Genomic DNA, 23,453 nt, shown 5'->3' on the forward strand with positions numbered 1-23,453 from the left:
GTTCTACTGGTGAACTGATTTCTTTATTCATCTTTAAGTATATACATGTCACTGCATGAAACTACCAGTGATTATTATAGTTTATATTATATAAAAGTCACATGTTTTATATATATATTATCATTTTAGCTTGTACTACCTCTGTACATTTCTTTATCATGTATTTTTTAAGAATATTTCATGTTCTTCTTACCCTGCTACCTTATAATCTCACTAATTCAATCATTTTACATGCTATTCTTGTCTAGCACTTAAGATACCCATATCTCATAACAGAATTTTGAGTTCAAGTTCTAGCTCTGCTATGGGTTCCTACTGCGTTCTAACACAGACCTTGGGAGATAGTGGTGATGACTCAGTAATTGGGTTCCTACCATGTACGTGGGATACCTGGATTTAGTTCCTGGCTGTTAGCTTTGGGCTGGCCCTTTCCCAACCATTGTAGGAGTTTGGGAAATAAACCAGCAGACAAGAGTACTCTCAATCTGTCTCATCATTTCTATGCCTATTAAAAAATTTAGAAAATTCATAATGCATTCCAGTACTTGCATAATTTATTTCCCCCCTTCTTTACATACTTATTTATACTAAGCTTCAGCAGTTTCTCTTATTTTTCTACCATCTGTCTTGTATATGTACAGTTGCTTCCTTTGTACTTTTGTTTATACTCTCGTTTAGGAATATCTCCCACTTTCTTCTTTGCCTCCTGTTATGTAACAGAGACCAAAACAACATACTAAAATATTTACATTTTCTGCCTTTCAATTCTCCCAATTCCCATCTTGGATAACAAGTAGAGAGGAAAATTGGAGAAGCCAAAATTGTACCAGATTGCTTCATGTAGTAAATTGAAGGCTTTTGAAGGAGAAATTGAAAGTAGAAAGAAAAGTTAAGGTAAGAGATGAGTGCTAAGTGACTTTTAGAGGAAAGAAGAGATTCTGCAGCTGAATAAGGTATATGATTCTTGCCTAAGATATGGGCCAAAAGAACTTCTAAGAAATTTGACAGTGTTTTAGGAATATACAGTAAAATTCTCCATGTTTCACATATTTTTCACATATTATTTAAAATTATTTTTCTCATATTTAATCATTTATGTCTACATAAATATTATGTGATTGTAAATGTATAAGCTATATATGTAACTTTATATATGTTAACACAGACTTTATATGATCTTTATGCTGTGTGTATATGTATATATATTTTGCCTGTCTATAAAGATAATAAACCTGGGGCTGGCATTATGGTACAGTTGCTGCCTGTGAAACCCCAGCTACTCCTCTTCTGATTCCACTCCCTGCTACTGTACTTGGAAAACAGGAAGATCACTCAAGTCCTTGGGCTCCTGTACCCACATGGGATACCTGCATGGAGTTCCAAGCTCTTGGCTTTGAACTTTCCCAACACTGGCTGTTGCGGCCATTTGGGGAGCAATAGGAAGATAGGTCTTTCTCTTTCTCCCAATCCCTCTCTGTACATGCCTTTTGAATAAATAAGTCTTTTAAAAAATAACAGATTATAAACTTATTGGCACTAAAAATTATCACTTTGTATTCCTCACAGATTTCGAACAATCCTAGTGTAGAAGTGAAGATAGAAATGTTTGTGGTGAGGAGAACTAAAAAATTTTAAAGATAATTTAAAAATAATAAAAAGATGAGTTATAACTCAGCTTAGCTGAATTCTCTGCTCTTATTCATGGCAAGTAAAAAATATATTCAGATTTATCTACCATATAAAAAACCTCCAGAGTTCGTGTTTTTTTTTCCTTTCTTGGTTTAATTTTTATTTTTTATTGAACTAATACATTCACATGTTTTAAAATGTCAAGTGATACTAAAATATCTCATAACAACAATAAAAGCTTACAATATCTTCCTTGCTACTTCCCAGAAACAAGCATTAGCTTTTAGCTTTTTCTTCTGATATTTACATACATATTGTAAGCTGTTTCTTTTGCTGTATCAGGATCAGCCATTGTATGTTAACTAATGTGTGGGGAGCAGCTCGGACTAGACTAAGTTACTGGAAGTGGGACTTATTCTATGTATCTGCTCTCCTACAGTGTGGCGCTGGGAGAGGAGAAAGCGGCTTCTACCCAGCTGCCTCCAGTTCAACCAATAAACTGTAGGACTTGCTCCTGGTTGGAGAGCGGCGTGCTCGGCGTGTGGGCAGCCGAGTTAGGATTGGCGGAGGAGGACTATGAGGGAGGAGAGAGACGGCATGCACCAGGAACATCTAAGGGGAACACCTGTGCAGCCCCCAGAGAGCCGGCCGGCGGTGTGCCGCTCCCCTGCGGAAGTGGGGAATGTGGCCGGGGGGAACTGCCCTTCCACGGAGGTGGAAGGGATAGTAGCCAACCCGGGAAGAACCAGCAGCAAGCCCGGGGAGGGCTGAGCAGACGAAAGAACAGCGCAGGGTCCTGTGTCGTTCCTCCACGAAGAGGGGGAGCGACACTAATGTGTTAGATTTCTATATCTACCACAACAGATTGCCCCAAACTTAATAACTTAACAGAGCTTTATTATTTCACAGTTGCATAGCTCAGAAGGCCCATACAGGATCTCACTAGGCTAAGATCAAGATGTCAGTAGGCCCGCATACTTTTCTGGAGGCTCTAAAGGAGAATCCGTTTTCTTGCTTTTTCTAACTTTTAGAGGCCCTTTTCATCTTCAAAGCCAGCAATATCTGGCAGGTCTAGGTTTCATGCTGCCATCTCTCTGCATACCTTTTTTATGATTTATTTATTTGAAAGAGTTACACTGAGAGTGAAGGGGAGCCAGAGAGAGAGAGAGAGAGAGAGAATAAATATCTTCCTGGTCCACTCCCCAAATGACAGCAACAGCCAGAGCTGAGCTGAGCTGATCTGAAGCCAGGAGCCAGGAGCTTCTTCCGGGTCTCCCATGTGGATACTGGGGCCCAAGCACTTGGGCCATCTTCCTCTGCTTCCCCAGGCCATAGCAGAGAGCTGGATTGGAAGTGGAGCATCTGAGACTTGAACCAGAGCCCACATGGGATTCTGGCACTGCAGGTGGTGGCCCCTCTGCATATCTTAATATGTAAAAAACGTTGATCACAAAAGATATCCAAGTGAGCAACAGGCATGTGTAAATCTAGGTGGGATATCACCTAGCAGAATGGCTAAAATTTACAAAAGACTGAATAGTTTATAGGAATGTAGAACAATTGGAAATAACCTATATATTTCATGGAAATGTAAAATGCTATAACTCTCCCTTTCAAATAAATAAAATTAAGTATTTTTTAAATCACATCAACATGAGTTTTTCTTAAAAAAAGTGTATTAACTCAACCATGAAGTTACATGATTTCTGAGCATTATATATAAGAATCATTTTTAAATATTTAAGTAAATGCTATTGGATTGACACTGTGCTTGATGTGGAAAATAATAACAAAAATCCAAACTTTTATACTCAGGCTGTGCACAAATAGAAAAATTAGTCAAGCATAGAATTCTGTTTAGTATCTATATTATATATATATATATATATATATATATTAGTATAGCTAACATTATTAAGCTTCTGCTAGGTATAATGTATGATTATTTCTAAGGATTTCCTGTACATCTGGTTGGAGGGTGATGAATTCTTTCAGTTTTTTCATGTCTAGGAAGTACTTTTTTCTTTTCACTTCTAAAGGATAGCTTTGCTGGAAATAAATTCTTGGTTGGAAGTTTTTTTTCTTTCAGCGCCTTGAATATTTCATCCTACTCTCTTTGTGACAGTAGAATTTCTGATAAGGAGTCTGCTGTTAGTCTAATAGATTTTCCCTCATATATGAGTTGACATTTTTCTCTCACTATCTTTAGGATTCTTTTGACCTTAACTTTTTCTTTTTTTTTGGACAAGCAGAGTGGACAGTGAGTGAGAGAGACAGAGGAAAGTCTCCCTTTTTTGTTGGTTCACCCCACAATGGCCACTGTGGCCGGCACACCGCGCTGATCCGGAGGCAGGAGCCAGGTGCTTCTCCTGGTCTCCCATGGGGTGCAGGGCCCAAGCACTTGGGCCATCCTCCACTGCACTCCCTGGCCACAGCAGAGAGCTGGACTGGAAGAGGAGCAACTGGGACAGAATCCGGCGCCCCGACCGGGACTAGAACCCGGTGTGCCAGTTCCGCAGGAGGACAATTAGCCTAATGAGCTGCGGCACCGGCATCTGACCTTAACTTTTGACACTTTGATAATAATATTCCTTGGAGAATGTCTTTTTTGGTTGAATCTGTTTGGAGTCCTTTTGAGCCTTCTCTGTTAAATAGGGCTAGAATATTTAGAAACTTTCTAATAAAATTGAAATTTTTAGCATAATAGACAACAGAATCTCCTTGAAAAAATAATATAAAGGTTACTTAAAGTTTATTAAAGCTGTATTTGATAGCTTTTTAAATAGCATTGCAGGTGACAGCTTTACCTGCAATGGCACAATACTAGCCCCTAGAAATAATTTTAGAATAGTCAGTGTATATCAGCTTGTGTGTTCCAAAAATTTATTATAAAAATGATTAAAATAGAGATATATTGCTCCTATTGGACAAAAGATTTGCTGAAGAGCCTTGTCGAAGTTGTCATGTTAAGCTCTTGTGGCATTATTCCTCAATTCCCCAAACATTTCTTAATTTATCATGCTTTATACCTTCTTTGTACTGGAAATACAAGCATAAATATTCAAAATATAACCTTTAACTTCATAATCCAGTGGAGGAGGATTTATAAGTCTTTAGATTTATCTGTTAGGTAAATGTTGTAATGCAGATGTAAGTCATTGTTAAGTCACAGTAGACTAACTGCTTATCTCTGTTTTTAAAACGTGGGTAAGTCATCTGAAAGCTGTTTAAATCTTGAAGGGTAATTAGAAATTTGTGGAATGAAAAAGACCATTCAGAATAAGAGTAATATAAAGACATAAAGGTAAGAGATTGTCTGGAGCATTTATGAAACTACTGATAATGGAGTATGGCAAGAACAGAAAGAGTTTATGAAAGGGCAAGATAAGAAATGTACCCTAGAATCAGATTTATAAAGGGGATTGTCTTATCAACCTTTTTTTTTTTTTTTTTTTTTTTTTTTTTACAGGCAGAGTGGACAGTGAGAGAGAGAGACAGAGAGAAAGGTCTTCCTTTTGCTGTTGGTTCACCCTCCAATACCCGCCGCGGCTGGCGTGCTGTGGCTGGCACACCGCGCTGATCCGATGGCAGGAGCCAGGTACTTATCCTGGTCTCCCATGGGGTGCAGGGCCCAAGGACTTGGGCCATCCTCCACTGCACTCCCGGGCCACAGCAGAGAGCTGGCCTGGAAGTGGGGCAACCAGGACAGAATCCGGCGCCCCCACCGGGACTAGAACCTGGTGTGCCAGCGCCACTAGGTGGCGGATTAGCCTATTTCCCGTGGCGCCGGCCTTATCAAACTTCTTAAGGTATTAATGTATTACTTAGGTGTTATATGATGAAATTATAAAAGTTGCATTTACAAAAATCATCTTGAGAAGCTGTGATGAAAATATTATTAAAAATGTGGGTAGAAAGTAAAAATGGAGGATAAGTTATGGCATGTAGAAATATGGTTCAATCACTAATGGCTATAGGGACTGAGAGAGAAGAACACTTCCAGAAAAGATTTCCATAGTTCTGATATGAGCTACTGGATCAATTAATATTTCCCATAACAAAATTGAGGGAAACTGGTAGGGAGACAGTTGTGAGTAGGAATGTAAAATGGAAACATTCTGAGCAACCCTGAAGTACCTTTAAATATTACTTTTCCTAAATGAATGTTGGCTAAAATATTTTTTCTGGAGTAATTTCTCTAAAGCAATAACCATTACCTAGACAATTTTTAATTTTTATTTTAATGCCATAATTTCATTCAAAAATGTCATTTGATTGAAAGTCTATTAATAGAATTTATAATAAGAAAATCAGTATATTTGCACACTTACTATTCATAGTAACTTAAGAGATCCAAGCACAGTCATGTTTCAGTTGAAAATAGTGGTAACATAAAAACAATATGTTGCACATTCTACAGGATAGATGGTAATATTGAGTTTGCCAAAAATGTCAATATTTTAAAAAGATTGAATTCATACAAAATATCTTATCTGAACACAGGGAAATGTGTTCCACTGTCCACTCTGCCTGTCAAAATAAATAAATAAGTAAGTAAATAAATAAACAAGAGAGAAAGTAGAAATCACTGTATATGGAAATTAAGCAGTCCACTTTTCACTAGTGGGTTAAAGAAGAAATCACAAGAATAATTTTAAAATATCTTTGTTTTTTAAAGATTTATTTGTTTATTTGAAAGTCAGAATTGTACAAGAGAGAAGAAGAGGCAGAGAGAGAGAGAAAGAGAGAGAGAGAGAGGTCTTCCATCCACTAGTTCATTCCCCAGTTGCCTGCAATGGCCAGAGCTGCACCGATCCAAAGCCAGGAGCCAAGAGCTTCCTCTGGGTCTCCCACGTGGGTGCAGGGGCCCAAGGACTGGGCCATCTTCTACTGCTTTCCCAGGCCACAGCAGAGAGCTGGATCAGAAGTGGAGCAGCTGGGACTGGAACTGGCGCCCATATAGGATGCTGGCACTGCAGGCGGCGGCATTACCCACTATGCCACAGCGCAGCCCCTAAAAATATCTTGAGACAAATGAAAAAAAAAATTGCAATATATCAGAATTTGCTGGATGCAATGAATGCAGTGCTCACCAGGAAATTCACATGTATACATTAAGCAGAAAGAAGTATTTCCAGTAAATAATCTATCCTTATACCTTGATGTAGTAGAAAAAGTGAGAAACCCAAAGTTAACAAATGGAGAGCCATGTAGAAACTTTTTTGCATATATTTTAGAAGTTAAATTGGTATCAGCTCAAACTCAATCATTAGAAATTTAGACTATTAAAGATGTTCCTTATCATAACCATAAAGAGATTATCTAAAAGATATATATAAATGGAAAAGAGGTGATACTGAAAATGACTCATAAAATGGAAAAAATAAGACAACTAAACACAGAAAGCAGTAATGGAAGAAGGCGAGTGAGAGTAATAAAGCTCATAGAGCGAATAAATGAAGTAAGAAATATAAAAAAATAGAAACAATGTAATCCTAAATTGATCTTTGAGAACATCAACCAGATTGACAAACTTAATTGATTGATTTAAGAAGACACAACAAAGATGAAAAAACCAAAAACAGAAATGAAAGTGGATGGGAATATTACTAACAATATAGTGGTAAAAAGGATTATATGGGGGCCTGTGCTGTGGCATAGAGGTTTAAGCCTCCACCTGCTGTCCCAGCATCCCATATGGAAACTGGTTTATTCCCTGCTACTCCACTTCTGATCCAGGTCCTTGCTAGTGCACCTAAGAAAGCAGCATAAGATGTCCCTAATATTTGGACCCCTGGACCCACTTGAGAGACCCAGAGGAAGCTCCTGTCTCTTGGCTTCTGCCTGTCCTGCCCCTGGCCTTTGTGGCCATTTGTGGGGTGAACCAACAGATGAAAGAACTCTCTTTTTCTCCTTCTCTCTCTTTTTCTCTCTGTATTTTCTGCCTTTCAAATAAATAAATACATCTTTTTTTTAGGAAAGGGGTTATAAAACAACAAATAAAATAACCTAGAGAAAATGGCCAAAATTTAGGAAATTTCTGTAGACCTATGGGTGAAGCAGTTGATCAGTAATCAGAAACCTTTCAATAAAGAAAAGTGTTAGACCAGCTCCCATATTGGTGAATTAAGCCAAATATTTTAAGAATGATGAACATCAATCTTTCCTAAACTCTTCTAAAACATAGAAGACATGGGAATACTTCCTAACTCATTCTGTTAGGCTGACATTATTTTGCCACCAAAGCCAGTTAAAGGTATCACAAAAGTACATACCAATATCCTTTATTAATATATAATGGAATCTTCAAAAAGTTCATGACAGATATATATTAGAAAAAAACTACTCATGGATTTAAATTTTTTTGCATTAAAATATCTTTTAATTTCATTTTCAGTGAACTTCTATAAGCTGCCTTGTAAATACAAAAATAGTAGCAAATTGATCAGTCAGCATATTTAAAAAATTATACACTCAAGCATCTTAGAAATTCTCTTAGAGAGACAGAGAGATAGAGGGTTCTTCCATCTGCCAGTTCACTCCTCAAATGGCCGCAGTTGCCAGAACTGGGCCAATCCAAAGCCAGGGTCCAGGATCTTCCTTTGGGTGCAGGAGCCCAAGGGCTTGAACCATCTTCCACAGCTTTGTCAGGCACATTAGTAGAGAGCTGGATTAGAAGTGGTGCAGCTGGGAAATGAACCGGTGCCCATATGCAATGCCGGCACTTCAGGCAGCAGCTCCAATAAATAAATCTTTTAAAAAAAAATCAATAGCATTTGTATACACACTCACTGCCACGGCAGAGAAAGAATTTCTCAGATCAATCCCACGCAGAATAGCTACCCCCCCCCAAAAAAAATCCCAAATACCTTAAAATAAATTTAACGAAGATGTCAAAGATCTCTGTGATGAGAATTACAAAACAATGAAGAAAGAAGTAGAAGACACAAAAGAATGTAAATATCTTCCATGTTCATGGATTGGAAGAATCAGTATCATCAAAATGTCCATACTGCCAAAAGCAATTTACAGATTGAATGTAATACCAATGAATATACCAAGGACATTTGATGCTGAAATTCATATGGAAACACAAGCAATTTTATACAACAAAAACAAAGCTGGAGGTATCACAATCCAGGTGTCAAGATATACTACAGTGTATTTACAATCAAATCAGGCTGGTACTGGCCCAGAAACAGATGGATAGACCAATGGAACAGAATAGAACCTCCACAAATTAACCCATGCATCTCCAACCAACTTATCTTTGACAAAGGAGCTAAAATCAATCCCTAGAACAAGGACAGTCTCTTCAACAAATGGTGCTAGGAAAACTGAATCTCCACATGCAGAAGTATGAAGGGAGTCTCTATCTTACCCCTTGTACAAAAATCCATCCAAAATGGATCAACAATCCTAATCTATGACACAATACCATCAAATTACTAGAGAACATTTCGGAAACCCTATAGGACATTGGCATACACAATGGTTCTTGGAAAACAACCCAGAGGCACAGGCAATCAAAGCCAAAATTGACAAATGGGATTACATCAAATTGAGAAACTTCTGCACTGCAAAAGAAACATTCAGCAAAGTGAAGAGGCAAACTGTTATTTGCAAACTATGCAACTGATAAAAGATTAGTATCCAGAATATATAACGAGCTCAAGAAACTAAACAACAACAAAGCTAGCAACCCAGGGAAGAAATGGGCAACAGATTTGAACAGGCATTTTTCAAAAGAAGAAATCCAAGTGGCCAACAGACATATGAAAAAATGATCAAGATCACTAGGCATCAGGGAAATGCAAATCAAAACTACAATGAGGTTTCACCTCATCCCCGTTAGACTGGCTTTCATGCAGAAGTCAACAAACAGCAAATTCTGGTGAGGATGTGGGGAAAAGGTACCCTAATCCACTGTTAGTGGGGTAAATTGGTACAGCCCCTGTGGAAGACAGTATGGAGATACCTCAGAAATCTGAATATAGACTTACAATATGACCCAGCCATCCCACTCTTGGGAGTTTACCCAAGGGATATGATATCAGCATATAAAAAAAGTTATCTATACTCCCATTTTTACTATAACTCAATTCACAATAGCTAAGATATGGAGTCAACCCAAATATCTGTAAACTTAGACTGGATAATAAAATTATGGGATATGTACACCACGCAATACTACACAGCAATTTAAAAAAAAGTGAAATCCTATTGTTTGCAACAAAATGGATGAAATTGGAAAACATCATACTTGGTCAAATAAGCCAATCCCAAAAGGACCAATACCATATGTTCTCCTTGATCTATGATAACTAGTAGAGCACCTGAAAGGTAATCTATAGAAGTGAAATTGATACTTTGTGAAATAATGACTTTGAATAGCTCTTGTCTCAACTGTTGAAGAACAGTTTTTTTTTATACTGTTTGTTGAACTCTTTACTTAGTATAGAGTTAATCTTATGTGTATAAAGTTAATTGAAAATAGATCTTAGTAAAAAAATAAGAATGAATAGGAGAGGGAAGAGGAAGAAGGGTGGGAGGGCAGGTGTGGTGGGAAGAATCACTATGTTCCTAATGTATTTATGAAATGCATGAAGTTTTATAAACCTTAAATAAAAGGTTTCTGGGGAAAACATTTAAAAGCTTTCACATGACGAAAGTGGGAATATACTAGGAATGCAAGGGTGGTTCAATGCAAGAAAAACAATTACTATAATACATTATGTTAAGAAATAGAATAAAAATGATCGTATCATTTGAAACACACAAAAAGCATTTAAGAAAATCCAGCAGTTTTTCAAATACACTGAAAACTAGTAATAGAGGAAATTCCTTAGCGTGATAAAAAGTATCTGTGAAACACTCATTGCTAATTTCATACTCAGTGGTATAAAATTAAAAGCTTTCTCTTCAAATAACTAACAAGACACTCACTTTCACTCCTGCTGTTGAACATAATGATGGCAGTTTTCACAAGAGCAATTAGACACTAAAAAGAAAAAAGGCATCTGAATTGGAAAGGGAAGGTGTAAAACTGTCTTTTCATAGAAAATAACATGACATATATATATATAAAATAAACAAAATCCACAGGAAAGTTACTAATATTTTTTTTAAAAATTGCAAAATACAAAGTCCACACACATCATTTTTAAAAATTTGACTATAATAATATATCTGAAAAGGAAGTAAAAAGAACTTCAATTAAAATAACATCAGCCGGCACCACGGCTCACTAGGCTAATCCTCCACCTTGCAGCGCTGGCACACCGGGTTCTAGTCCCGGTCGGGGCGCCGGATTCTGTCCCGGTTGCCCCTCTTCCAGTCCAGCTCTCTGCTGTGGCCGGGAGTGCAGTGGAGGATGGCCCAAGTGCTTGGACCCTGCACCCCATGGGAGACCAGGAGAAGTACCTGGCTCCTGCCATCGGATCAGCGCGTGCGCCGGCCGCAGCGCGCCGGCCATGGCGGCCATTGGAGGGTGAACCAACGGCAAAGGAAGACCTTTCTCTCTGTCTCTCTCTCTCACTGTCCACTCTGCCTGTCAAAAAAAAATAATAATAAAATAAAAAAATAACATCTAAAAAGTAAAACCCTTAGGAATAAATTTGACCCAGGATATGAATGAATTGTACATTGAAAATTCCAAAGCATTGATGAAAAGATTAAAGAAGACCTGAAGAAGTGAATAGGCATCCCATGTTCATTGAGTGAAAAGATTTTATGTTGTCAAATTTTCAATAGTATCCAAAGTGATCTACACATACAATATAATCTCTATTAAAATTCTAGCAGCCATTTTTGGCAGATGCTGAGAGTTCTGTGAAATTGTGACATGTCCTTGTCAAAATAATTTTGTAAAATAATAGTGATAGACTCATACTTTCCATTTTCAAAATTTACTACAGACAATGCAGTAACAAAACAGTGTGTTACTGGCATAAAAATAAAACTATAGACCAATGTAATATAATTTAAGATTGAGATATGAAGACACACCTCTAGGGACAATGGATTTTCAACAAAGGTGCCAACTCCAAATGTGACAACTTTGGGACAAGAATAGCTCCCTTTGCAAATCTGAAGATAGCTGTATTTCATTTGTAAAAGAAGAAATCAATTCCTCAGTCCTATAAAAAATTAAAGCTTAACTCATAAATAACAAATATAATAATTAAAACCATAAAAATTCCTAGAAGAAAACATAAGGATAAATCTTCTTCACCTTGAATATGGCAGTAAATTCTTATGCTATGTGACAATAACATCAGCAACTAAGGAAAATATAGACAAATTGGAATTCTTCAAAATTTAATATGTTTTTACATCAAAGCGTATTGTTAAGTAAGAGATAAATAGAAAACTTTTGGATATTATATCTGATAATGTCTTGAAATTTGAAATATAGAAAGAACGTCTACAACTTAGATAATTCGATTTAAAAATAATAAGACTTCAAGAGTTATTTCTACACAGTTATACAAATGGCCAGTATGCACATCAAAACATCCTCAATATTATTAATCATTAAGTAAATGTAGATCCAAAACACAATGAGATACTGATTCATACCCACCAGAATGACCATAAAAATTAGTGAAAACAGGTAGTTGGGAAAATAGAAAATTGGATCCTCATTATATTGCTCATAGGAATACGTAATGACATAGGTAATGGTAGAGACTAATTTGCTTGTTTCCTCAGTAATTGGAAGGTAGAATGACCAAGCAGTTCTTCCTCCTAGATGTGTACTCAAAAGAATTTAAAAAAGAGATTCAAACAGATGGCTTGTATGCCAAGTTTTATTGCAGCATTATTCATAACAGCCGAAAGAAAAAGCTACCCAAATATCTCTCACTAAATGTGAATGGATAAATTAATGTGGTATATGTGCAATGGAATTTATTCGATCATAAAAGGGAGTAAAGTCCGGCGCCGCAGCTCACTTGGCTAATCCTCCACCTGCGGCGCCTGCACCACGGATTCTAGTCCCTGTTGGGGCGCCGGATTCTGTCCCGGTTGCTCCTCTTCCAGTCCAGCTCTCTGCTTTGGCCTGGGAGTGCAGTGGAGGATGTCCCAAGTGCTTAGTATAGAGACTCCATGGGAGACCAGGAGGAAGCACCTGGCTCCTGGCTTCAGATCTGCCCAGCACGCTGGCCGTAGCAGCCATTTGGGGGGTGAACCAATGGAAAAAGGAAGACCTTTCTCTCTGTTTCTCTCTCTCTCACTGTCTAACTCTGCCTGTCAAAAAGAAAAAAGAAAAAAAAGAAAAGGGAGTAAAGTTTTGTCACATGCTACAATGGACCTTGAAAACAACTGTGCTTATTGAAATAAGCAAGAAGCTGTTTACTAGATGAAATGTCTAGAATAAGCAAATTCAGGGCAACAGAAAGTACATTAGATGTTAATAGGGGCTAGGTTGTGGGGACAATTGGAGTTATTGTTTAATGTTACAGTTGTTGTTTGGGGTATGCAAATGTGTTGGGAAATAGATAGTAATAATGTAGAATATTATGAATATAATTACTGCCATTGAATTGCAATGTAAAATAATCAGGGACTGGCAATGTGGGCCAGCAGATGAAGCTGCAGCCTGCGATGCCAGCATCCTACATTCGATGCCAGCATCCCATATTCAAGCTCTGGTTCGAGTCCTGTCTGCTCCGTTTTCAATCCAGTTCCCTGCTAATGTGTCTGGGAAAGCAAGGAAGATGATACAACTGTTTAGCTTTCTGCCACCCATAAGAGACACCCCATTGGATTTTCTTCTGGCTCCTGGCTCCTTGCTTCTGGCTTCAGGCTGGCCCAGCCCTGGCCACTGCAGCCATTTGGGGAATGAACCAGTGCCCTTCAAATGTTGAATAATTTTTTAAATTATTAAAATACAAATTTATTACATATGTTTTTAATATAAAATGTAAAAGAAAACAAAGATCAAATACTGATAAATGTGAAGGTTTTTTTTTTACTTTAGTTGTATTGGACTGTTTTATGGATCTATCTTCATGCTTAGTACCACATTGTCTTGACTGCTCTCACTTTTTAGCAACTTGAAATCAGGAAATGGGAATTCTCTTACTTTGTTGTTTATAAGGTTGCTTGTTCTGTGTCCCTTGAATTTCCCTATGAGTTTTAGAATCCTCGTCAATTTTTCTTTTTTTTTTTAAGACTGATTGATTAGATAGGCAGAGGGACAGAGACAGAGAGAGCCTTCCATCCTCTGATTCACTCCTCAGATGGCCACAACAGCTGAGGCTGGGCCAGGCCGAAGCCAGGAGCCAAGAACTCTTTAGGTCTCACTTCTATGTGGCAGGGACTCAAGTACTTGAGCCAGCATCTGTTCCTTCCAAGGCATATTAGTAGGGAGCTGGATCAGAAGCAGAGTAGCCTGAAATTGAACAGCACCACGCCCAACCTGGAACAAAATTCTTAAGCCCTGCTTTCTCACTCCTAGTTATGAGACTTTCGAAAAATTACTTGTCTTTTCCAAAACCATTGTTATAGAATTTTAAGTGAGAAAATACATGTAAAATATGACATAATGCTTAACACATGGTAAATGCTAAATACAGATTTAGCGTACCTAATCCAAAAAAATCTGAAACCCGAAGTTCTCCAAAATCTGAAATATTTTGAGTACTGCAACATGACACCACAAGTGGAAGATTCCATACCTGGCTTTGTGACATAGCAAACAAAGTACAGACACAGTTAAAATGTATAAAATTACCTATACGTAGTTCATATGAAACATAAATTATGAGTCCCATCCCCAAGGTATCTCATTATGTGTAGGCATATATTCCAAAACCAATAAACACAATACAAAACACTGCTCTTCTCTTTCATTTTTTATAAAGTATATTCAATCTGTGTACTGCTTAGGCTTAGTATTGATACTGTTAATACCATTGTCACTGCCAGTGTAATAATATTTTTATGCATTGGCTAGAATAAAATAAAATTCTTCCTTCAGAGTATACTCTTTCTTCATCAATGAGAATGAATTTGTAATGGAAAAGAAAATTGTAATGTGTAGTGATTTATTTTATTATCTAAGCCTGAGTATAGTGTTTGTGGAATCTTGATAGTTTATTAAACTTACAGATATTTGAAATCTGTGTTCAGTGGTACCATGAAAATAGAAATGTAATATTCAGAAATCAATTCAAAGGTCAAAACTATGAATTCGTAAAGTTACCATTATTTTAGTTGTAATCAGGCAATAGAACTTTTATCTTCTTTCCCAGTTCTGTGTTTAGTATAAGGTAGATGCTGTGCAGGTTTCTTCTATTCCTAGCCATTTGATCATCTAGTTATGCTGTTACTTCTTTAACAAAATATTCATATGTATACTTTGTATATCCCATATTCCATTTTAATACAAGTAGAAATATGTAAAGCCAAATAGAGGGCTTTAACCCACATTTTTAACAGCCAAATCCATTGTTTTGTTTTGAAGTTGATGCAAGAATACTAGTTTGGGGGCCGGCCTGGTAGTATAGCAGATTAATTTGCCTTCTGTGACCCAAGCATTCTAAATGGGCACTGATTCCTATCCTGGCTGTTCCATTTCCGATGCAGCTCCCTGCTAATGCACCTGGGAAAGCAGCAGCAGATGGCCCAAGTGCTTGGGCCCCTGCACCCACATGGGAGACCTGGATTTAGGGAGTGAAACAGTGGATGGAAGATCTCTCTCTCTCTCTCTTTTTAATTAATTAAAAAATATTAATCTGGACACCTACTTTCCTGCACTCTTCCCAGAACTGGATTCCAGTAAAGTAGTATTTGAAGTACTTATTAGCGTTAATAAAGGTAAAAAAAATAAGTTATTTATTGAAGTAGAATTAAAGTTTATTGTAACAACTTTGTTGTTATTTTTCTAACAAACTGTTTCTGTAATCTACTATTCCATTTTTGTAACAATTCTTGTAGACTGCTTTAATTATAACCAATCTCTTTTACAGTGAGAGGTAATTTTTAGATTTTTTATTTTGAATTAACTTCAAACTTTCTGAATTTCAGTTCTAGAGTTTTCAATAGTATTTTGCCTCTAATCTCTTCATTGATATTCCACCAATCTCAACTTCTAGTTGAGTAGCTTTTATAATTGAAAGTTTAGCAAAATTTTATTGTCAATTTTAAACCTCTTTTAAGTTAAACTTATGTAAGTTTATATTTTAGTAACTTGTAGTTCTATTCTTTTACTATTTATGTTACTATCTTCTTGTTTACTACATCAATAGTATAATTTATCTGAAGTGAATTAAAATTTCTTAATCTATGCACTTTTTGATCATAGAACTTTAGGTATATGAAACAGTACTTGAACATATGAATAATAGGCTTATTACCCAGAATAAATGGTAATAAATATTAGCAAGTTTAAATGTAATTTCATTTAATAATAATCTTTTGCTTGGATTTATATTTATTTTTAAAAGATAAAATATATTATATTTGGGGGAGAAGATATCCTAATGATTCTGGAATGTTTAAGTGGCTTGTATATGATATTCGAGTGCTTTCCCAGGTACATTAGCAGGAAGCTAGATATGAAGTGGAGCAGTCAGGAACTGAACTGGTACTCATATCGGATGCTAGCATTTAAGGCAGGGCTTAACTTGCTGTGACACAATGCTAGCCACAAGTAACTACAATATAAAAAGAAATAGAATATGAAAATGACTTTAATAATGTATCATTTTTCATGAACTTTTTGAAGCTCCCTTGTTTTCTGGTTCCTTTAAAACCCGGTATATCCAGAATGTTTTTGAATATGTAATCAGTTGTTTGAAATTTTTCTTCTTTTCATACTAATTATTCACAATTTGATACATATTTTATACCTGTGGATATTTCTTTTAAGTCCTTTAGTTACAAGTGTTTTCCATCAAGAAAAAGTACTGAATGTCCATCTTTTACAAAAAAAAATTTAGTTATTATTTGAAAGGCAGAGTTACAAGGACACAGAGACAGAGGACACACAGATCTTCCATCCACAGAAATCAGTTCTCAAATGACCGCAACGACCAGGAGCAAATGAGCTTCATCCAAGTCTTCCACAAAGTTACAAGGGCCCAATCACTTGGGGCATCTTCCACTGCTTTCCCAGGCACATTAACATGAAGCTGGATACAAAGTGGAGCAGCGTACATGAACTAGCATCCCACAGGCGGCAGTTTAACCTGCTATGCCACAATGCTGACTCCCTGGATGTCTATCCTAATTTCTTTTTTTGTTTAAATAATAGAGACATTTACAAGAATTAGATAACATTGGCATGCCTGGCATATAATCTTATATAAATCGTAGTTAGTATCTTCAATATATTTGGAACAGGTAAACATTTTATGTAATATCATTGTCTTGCAGCAAAGAAAATCCTAGGGATTAAATTATAACCTCCAAATTCTTTTCTATTCCCTTGGACAGTGCTAAATAAACACATCTGAGTCTCTATGTATTTTTTAGAAGATACAAAATCAATATTGGTTCATAAATTATGACAAATATATCACACTGCTACTTGCTACTAAAAACAGGATAAATGGGAATATGTGGATTCACTACTTTTTGCCCAATTTTTTGTAAACCTAAAAGTACTCTTAAAAAGTACTTTTAAAAATAACGTCTGGGCCGGCGCCACGGCTCAATAGGCTAATCCTCCGCCTGCGGCACTGGCACACCGGGTTCTAGTCCTGGTCGGAGCGCCGGATTCTGTCCCCGTTGCCCCTCTTCCAGGCCAGCTCTCTGCTGTGGCCCGGGAGTGCAGTGGAAGATGGCCCAAGTGCTTGGGCCCTGCACCCGCATGGGAGACCAGGAGAAGCACCTGGCTCCTGGCTTCGGATCAGCACCACGCGCCGGCCGCAGCGGCCATTGAAGGGTGAACCAACAGCAAAGGAAGACCTTTCTTCCTGTCTCTCTCTCTCACTGTCCACTCTGCCTGTCAAAAAAAAAAAAAAAAAAAAAAAAAAAAAAAAAGATGTCTATGTCTGCTATTGATTCCTGATTAGTTTAGGGAGAATCCAATAGGAAAAGTGACATGTTCAGTAAGAGAATCAATAAGAGAAGTCTAGTTGTAGTTAAAAGTATAATGTTTCCTTTTTCAGTAGTCATTCATTATCTACTTCTTTTAAGCTAATAAATGGAAACTTAAGTACAAAATGGTTGTTTTCCACCCATAGTTATTGGGGTAGGCATTGGGAAATTATTGGTGGCACTCTGGTGCAAGTGGAGAAAAATTTCCTTAATTTTTTCATACACTGTTGCTGGTTTTGAGAATATCTTCTTCTCCTAATTTCAGGTTGGGTGGGACTATATCAGCATACAAGATAGTACCAGACGAAATAGAAGAAATCAAGGTATGGTATGGCGATTTTCACCTTTACAACGAGAGTATCCTCAAGGGGAAATGAGGGAAGAGTTGCTTTTTCTTTAAATTATTGAATTTGGGGGGTGTGTTAGGACATCATTTATTTCTTGGTAATCCTACTTGAATTAAAAGTATATATATGCCAGATAATCCTCGTCAGATTTTACCTGCCATTTGTAATGCATTTCAGAGAAATTTATCAGGAGAATCAAAAAGGAACACTTTTATATGCAGTTCATTAAAATCTACATAACAAAGCAACTATATATAAGCATTAATGTGCCTATTGGATATTCTTTTCATATCATTGCAATTCCTTTTCCTTATATGCCTTTACCAATTATAAGTAATATCAGTCTTTTAATAAATTGAAAGACATTGTTGATCTGCATTTCTGTCCAATCTGTTGAGCTAAATCTTGCCCAAAGTGAGAAGATTAGAAGTGAAGGCATTATCGCTCGTATGCTTCTGGAGATGGGGTATGTAATATGTTTTCTTCATATCCCAGAGCATTATAGATAGTTCCATTAGTAAGATCAGTAAGACCAAAAAATTAGAAAACATACATTTTAGAAACCAAAAAAATAGTTGACATGACACTTTTTTTTTAACTTTTATTTAATGAATATAAATTTCCAAAGTACAGCTTATGGATTACAATGGCTTCCCCCCCCCCCCATAACTTCCCTCCCACCTGCAACCCTCCCCTTTCCCTCTCCCTTCCCCCTTCCATTCACATCAAGATTCATTTTCAATTCTCTTTATATATAGAAGATCAGTTTAGCATATATTAAGTAAAGATTTCAACAGTTTGCTCCCACACAGAAACATAAAGTGAAAAATACTGTTTGAGTACTAGTTATAGCATTAAATCTCAATGTACAGCACACTAAGGACAAAGATCCTACATGAGGAGTAAGTGCACAGTGACTCCTGTTGTTGACTTAACAAATTGACACTCTTGTTTATGGCATCATAAACAAGAGTGTTTTGGCTTTCCATGCCTGTAATACTCTCATGGGCTTTTCAGCCAGATCTGTGTGCCTTAAGGGCTGATTCTTAGGCCAGAGTGCTGTTTAGGATATCTGCCATTCTATGGGTCTGCTGTGTATCTCACTTCCCATGTTGGATCGTTCTCTCCCTTTTTGATTCTATCAGCTAGTATTTGCAGACACTAGTCTTGTTTATGTACTCCCTTTGGCTCTTAGTCCTATCATTATGATCAATTGTGAACAGAAATTGATCACTGGGACTAGTGAGATGGCATTGGTACATGCCACCTTGATGGGATTGAATTGGAATCCCCTGGTATGTTTCTAACTCTACTGTTTCAGGTAAGTCAGCTTGAGCATGTCCCGAATTGCACATCTCTTCCCTCTCTTATTCCCACTCTTATATTTAACAGCGATCACTTTTCCGTTAAGTTTCAACACTTGAGAATAACTGTGTATTGATTACAGTATTAAACCAAAAGTATTAAATAGAACAAATAAACAAAAAAATACTAAGAGGGATAACGTATTAAGTTGTTCATCAACAGTCAGGGCAAGGGCTGATCAAGTCACCGTTTCTCCTAGTGTTCATTTCACTTTAACAGGTTTCCTTTTTGGTGCTCAATTAGTTGTCACCAATCAGGTAGAACATATGGTATTTGTCCCTTTGGGACTGGCTTATTTCACTCAGCATAATGCTTTCCAGATTCCTAATAGGGATCACTTTTCAGTTAAAATTTAAACACCTAAGAATAATTGTGTGTTAATTACAGAGTTCAACCAATAGTACTAGAACAAAAAAAATACTAAAATGGATAAAGTGTTACATTGTACATCAACAGTAAGGACAAGAGCTGATCAAGTCACTGTTTCTCATAGTGTCCATTTCACTTCAACAAGTTTCCGCTTTGATGTTCAGTTAGTTGTCGCCGATATTGTCCCTGTCGCCGATCAGGGAGAACATATGATATTTGTCCCTTTGGGACTGGCTTAATTCACTCAGCATGATGTTTTCCAAATTCCTCCATCTTGTTGCAAATGACCGGATTTCATTGTTTTTGACTGCTGTATAGTATTCTATAGAGTACATACCCCATAATTTCTTTATCCTGTCTACTGTTGATGGGCATTTGGGTTGGTTCCAGGTCTTAGCTATTGTGAACTGAGCTGCATTAAACATTAAGGTGCAGACAGCTTTTTTGTTTGCCAATTTAATTTCCTTTGGGTAAATTCCAAGGAGTGGGATGGCTGGGTTGAATGGTAGGGTTATATTCAGCTTTCTGAGGAATCTCCATACTGACTTCCATAGTGGCTTAACCAGTTTGCATTCCCACCAACAGTGGGTTAGTGTCCCTTTTTCCCCACATCCTCGCCAGCATCTATTGTTGGTAGATTTCTGAATGTGAGCCATTCTAACCAGGGTGAGGTGGAACCTCACTGTGGTTTTGATTTGCATTTCCCTGATGGCTAGTGATCCTGAACATTTTTTCAAGTACCTGTTGGCCATTTGGATTTCCTCTTTTGAAAAATGTCTATTGAGGTCCTTGGCCCATCTCTTAAGTGGGTTGTTTGTTTTGATGTTGTGGAGTTTCTTGATTTCTTTGTAGATTCTGGTTATCAACCCTTTATCAGTTGCATAGTTTGCAAATATTTTTTCCCATTCTGTCGGTTGCCTCTTCACTTTCCTGACTGTTTCTTTTGAAGTACAGAAACTTCTCAATTTGATGCAATCCCAAATATTAATTTTGGTTTTGACTGCCTGTGTTTCTGGGTTATTTTCCAAGAAGTCTTTGCCCGTACCTATATCTTGCAGGGTTTTCCCAATGCTCTCTAGTAATTTGATGTTGTCGGGTCATAGATTTAAGTCTTTAATCCATGTTGAGTGAATTTTTGTGTAAGGTGAAAGGTAGGGGTCTTGTTTCATGATTCTGCACGTGGAAATCCAGTTTTCCCAGCACCATTTATTGAATAGACTGTCCTTACTCCAGGGATTGGTTTTGTATCCTTGATCAAATATGAGTTGGCTGTAGATGTTTGGATTGATTTCTGGTGTTTCAATTCTGTTCCATTGGTCTATGCATCTGTTTCTGTACCAGTACCATGCTGTTTTGATAACAACTGCCCTGTAGTATGTCCTGAAATCTGGTATTGTGATGCCTCCGGCTTTGTTTTTGTTGTACAAGATTGCTTTAGCTATTCGAGGTCTCTTGTGCCTCCATATGAATTTCAGCATCATTTTTTCCAGATCTGAGAAGAATGTCTTCGGTATCTTGATTGGTATTGCATTGATTCTGTAAATTGTTCCTGGGAGAATGGACATTTTGATGATATTGTTTCTTCCAATCTATGAGCATGGAAGATTTTTCCATTTTTTGGTATCCTCTTCTATTTCTTTCTTTAAGATTTTGTAATTTTCATCGTAGAGATCTTTAACGTCCTTGGTTAAGTTTATTCCAAGGTATTTGATTGTTTTTGTAGCTATTGTGAATGGGATTGATCTTAGAAGTTCTTTCTCAGCCATGGTATTGCCTGTGTATACAAAGGCTGTTGATTTTTGTGCATTGATTTTATATCCTGCTACTTTGCCAAAATCTTCTATGAGTTCCAATAGTCTCTTAGTAGAGTTCTTTGGGTCCCCTAAATAAAGAATCATATCATCTGCAAAGAGGGATAGTTTGAGTTCTTCCTTCCCAATTTGTATCGCTTTAATTTCTTTTTCTTGCCTAATATCTCTGGCTAGAACTTCCAGAACTATATTGAATAGCAGTGGTGAGAGTGGGCATCCCTTTCTGGTACCAGATCTCAGTGGAAATGCTTCCAACTTTTCCCCATTCACTAGGATGTTGGCTGTGGGTTTTTCATAGATTGCATTGATTGTATTGAGGAATGTTCCTTCCATACCCGGTTTGCTTAGAGTTTTCCTCATGAACGGGTGTTGTATTTTATCAAATGCTTTCTCTGCGTCTATTGAGATAATCATATGTTTTTTCTTCTGCAGTCTGTTAATGTGGTGTATCACATTGATTGATTTGCGAATGTTGAACCAGGGATAAATCCCACTTGGTCTGGATGGATGATCTTTCTGATGCGTTGTTGCATTCTATTGGCGAGAATTTTATTGAGGATTTTTGCATCTATGTTCATCAGGGATATTGGTCTGTAATTCTCTTTCAGTGCTGCATCTTTTTCTGGCTTAGGAATTAAGGTGATGCTGGCTTCATAGAAAGAATTTGGGAGGATTCCCTCTTTTTCAATTGTTCTGAATAGTTTGAGAAGAATTGGAGTTAGTTCTTCTTTAAATGTCTGGTAGAATTCAGCCATGAATCCATCTGGTCCTGGGCTTTTCTTTGTTGGGAGGGCCTTTATTACTGTTTCAATTTCTGTCTCAGTTATGGGTCTGTTTAGGTTTTCGATGTCTTCCTGGTTCAATTTATGTAAGTTGCATGTGTCCAGGAATCTATCCATTTCTGATAGGTTTCCCTGTTTGCTGGCATACAGGTCCGTGTAGTAATTTCTGATGATTCTTTTTATTTCTGTGGTGTCTGTTGTTGCGTTTCCTTTTTCGTCTCTGATTTTATTGATTTGGTTCTTTTCTCTTCTTTTTTTAGTTAGTTGGGCCAATGGGGTGTCAATTTTGTTTATTTTTTCAAAAAACCAGCTCCTTGTTTGGCTGATGTTTTGTAATTTTTTTTGGATTCAATCCTGTTGATTTCTTCTCTGATTTTAATTATTTCTCTTCTCCTACTAGATTTGAGTCTGGTTTGCTGTAGGTTTTCTAGATCCTTGAGGTGAATTGAAAGCTCATCTATTTTGTGCCTTTCCAATTTCTTGATGTAGGCACCTATTGATATAAACTTTCCTCTTAACACTATTTTGCTGTATCCCATAAGTTTTGGCATGTTGTGCTGTTATCCTCATTTACTTCCAGAAAATTTTTGATTTCTCTTTTAATTTCTTCTATGACCCAGTGTTCATTCAGGAGCATGTTGTTCAATCTCCATGCGTTTGCATATGCTCTAGGGATTCCTGAGTTGCTAATTTCCAACTTCATTCCTTTATGGTCTGAGAAGCTGCATGGTATGATTCTAATTCTTTTGAATTTGCTGAGACTTGCTTTATGGCCTAGTATGTGGTCAATCCTAGAGAAGGTTCCATGTACTGCTGAGAAGAATGTAAAATCTTTAGCTGTAGGATTGAAAGTTCTGTATATATCTGTTAGATCCATTTGGGCTATAGTGTCGTTTAAATCTACTATATCCTTGTTGATCTTCTGTCTTGTTGATCTGTCTATTTCTGAGAGTGGAGTATTGAAGTCCCCCAGTACTATTGTATTGGGGTCTAAGTCTCCCTTTAAGTCCCTTAACAAATCTTTTAAATAAACTGGTGCCCTGTAATTAGGTGCATGTCATTGATAATCGTTATATCTTCCTGTTGTATTGATCCCTTAA

The 23,453-nt window shown here is 37.1% G+C and overlaps 1 protein-coding gene across 23 annotated transcripts in view; it reads left to right on the top strand.

Moving 5' to 3' along the window:
• GPHN (gephyrin) overlaps nt 1-23,453 on the top strand; it is a 566,685-nt gene that overhangs the window by 207,734 nt on the left and 335,498 nt on the right. For 21 of the 23 annotated variants that reach the window (XM_070065103.1, XM_070065105.1, XM_070065109.1 and 18 more), the window contains one exon: nt 17,945-18,002. In XM_070065103.1, the coding sequence (XP_069921204.1) occupies nt 17,945-18,002 (58 nt within the window). Of the gene's footprint in view, nt 4,934-17,944; nt 18,003-23,453 lie in introns of those variants that run through there. The other 2 variants (XR_011384861.1, XR_011384860.1) reach the window with 1 other exon arrangement.

The sequence above is a fragment of the Oryctolagus cuniculus genome, chromosome 20 (genome assembly GCF_964237555.1).
Source record: "Oryctolagus cuniculus chromosome 20, mOryCun1.1, whole genome shotgun sequence".
Lineage (NCBI taxonomy): Eukaryota > Metazoa > Chordata > Mammalia > Lagomorpha > Leporidae > Oryctolagus > Oryctolagus cuniculus.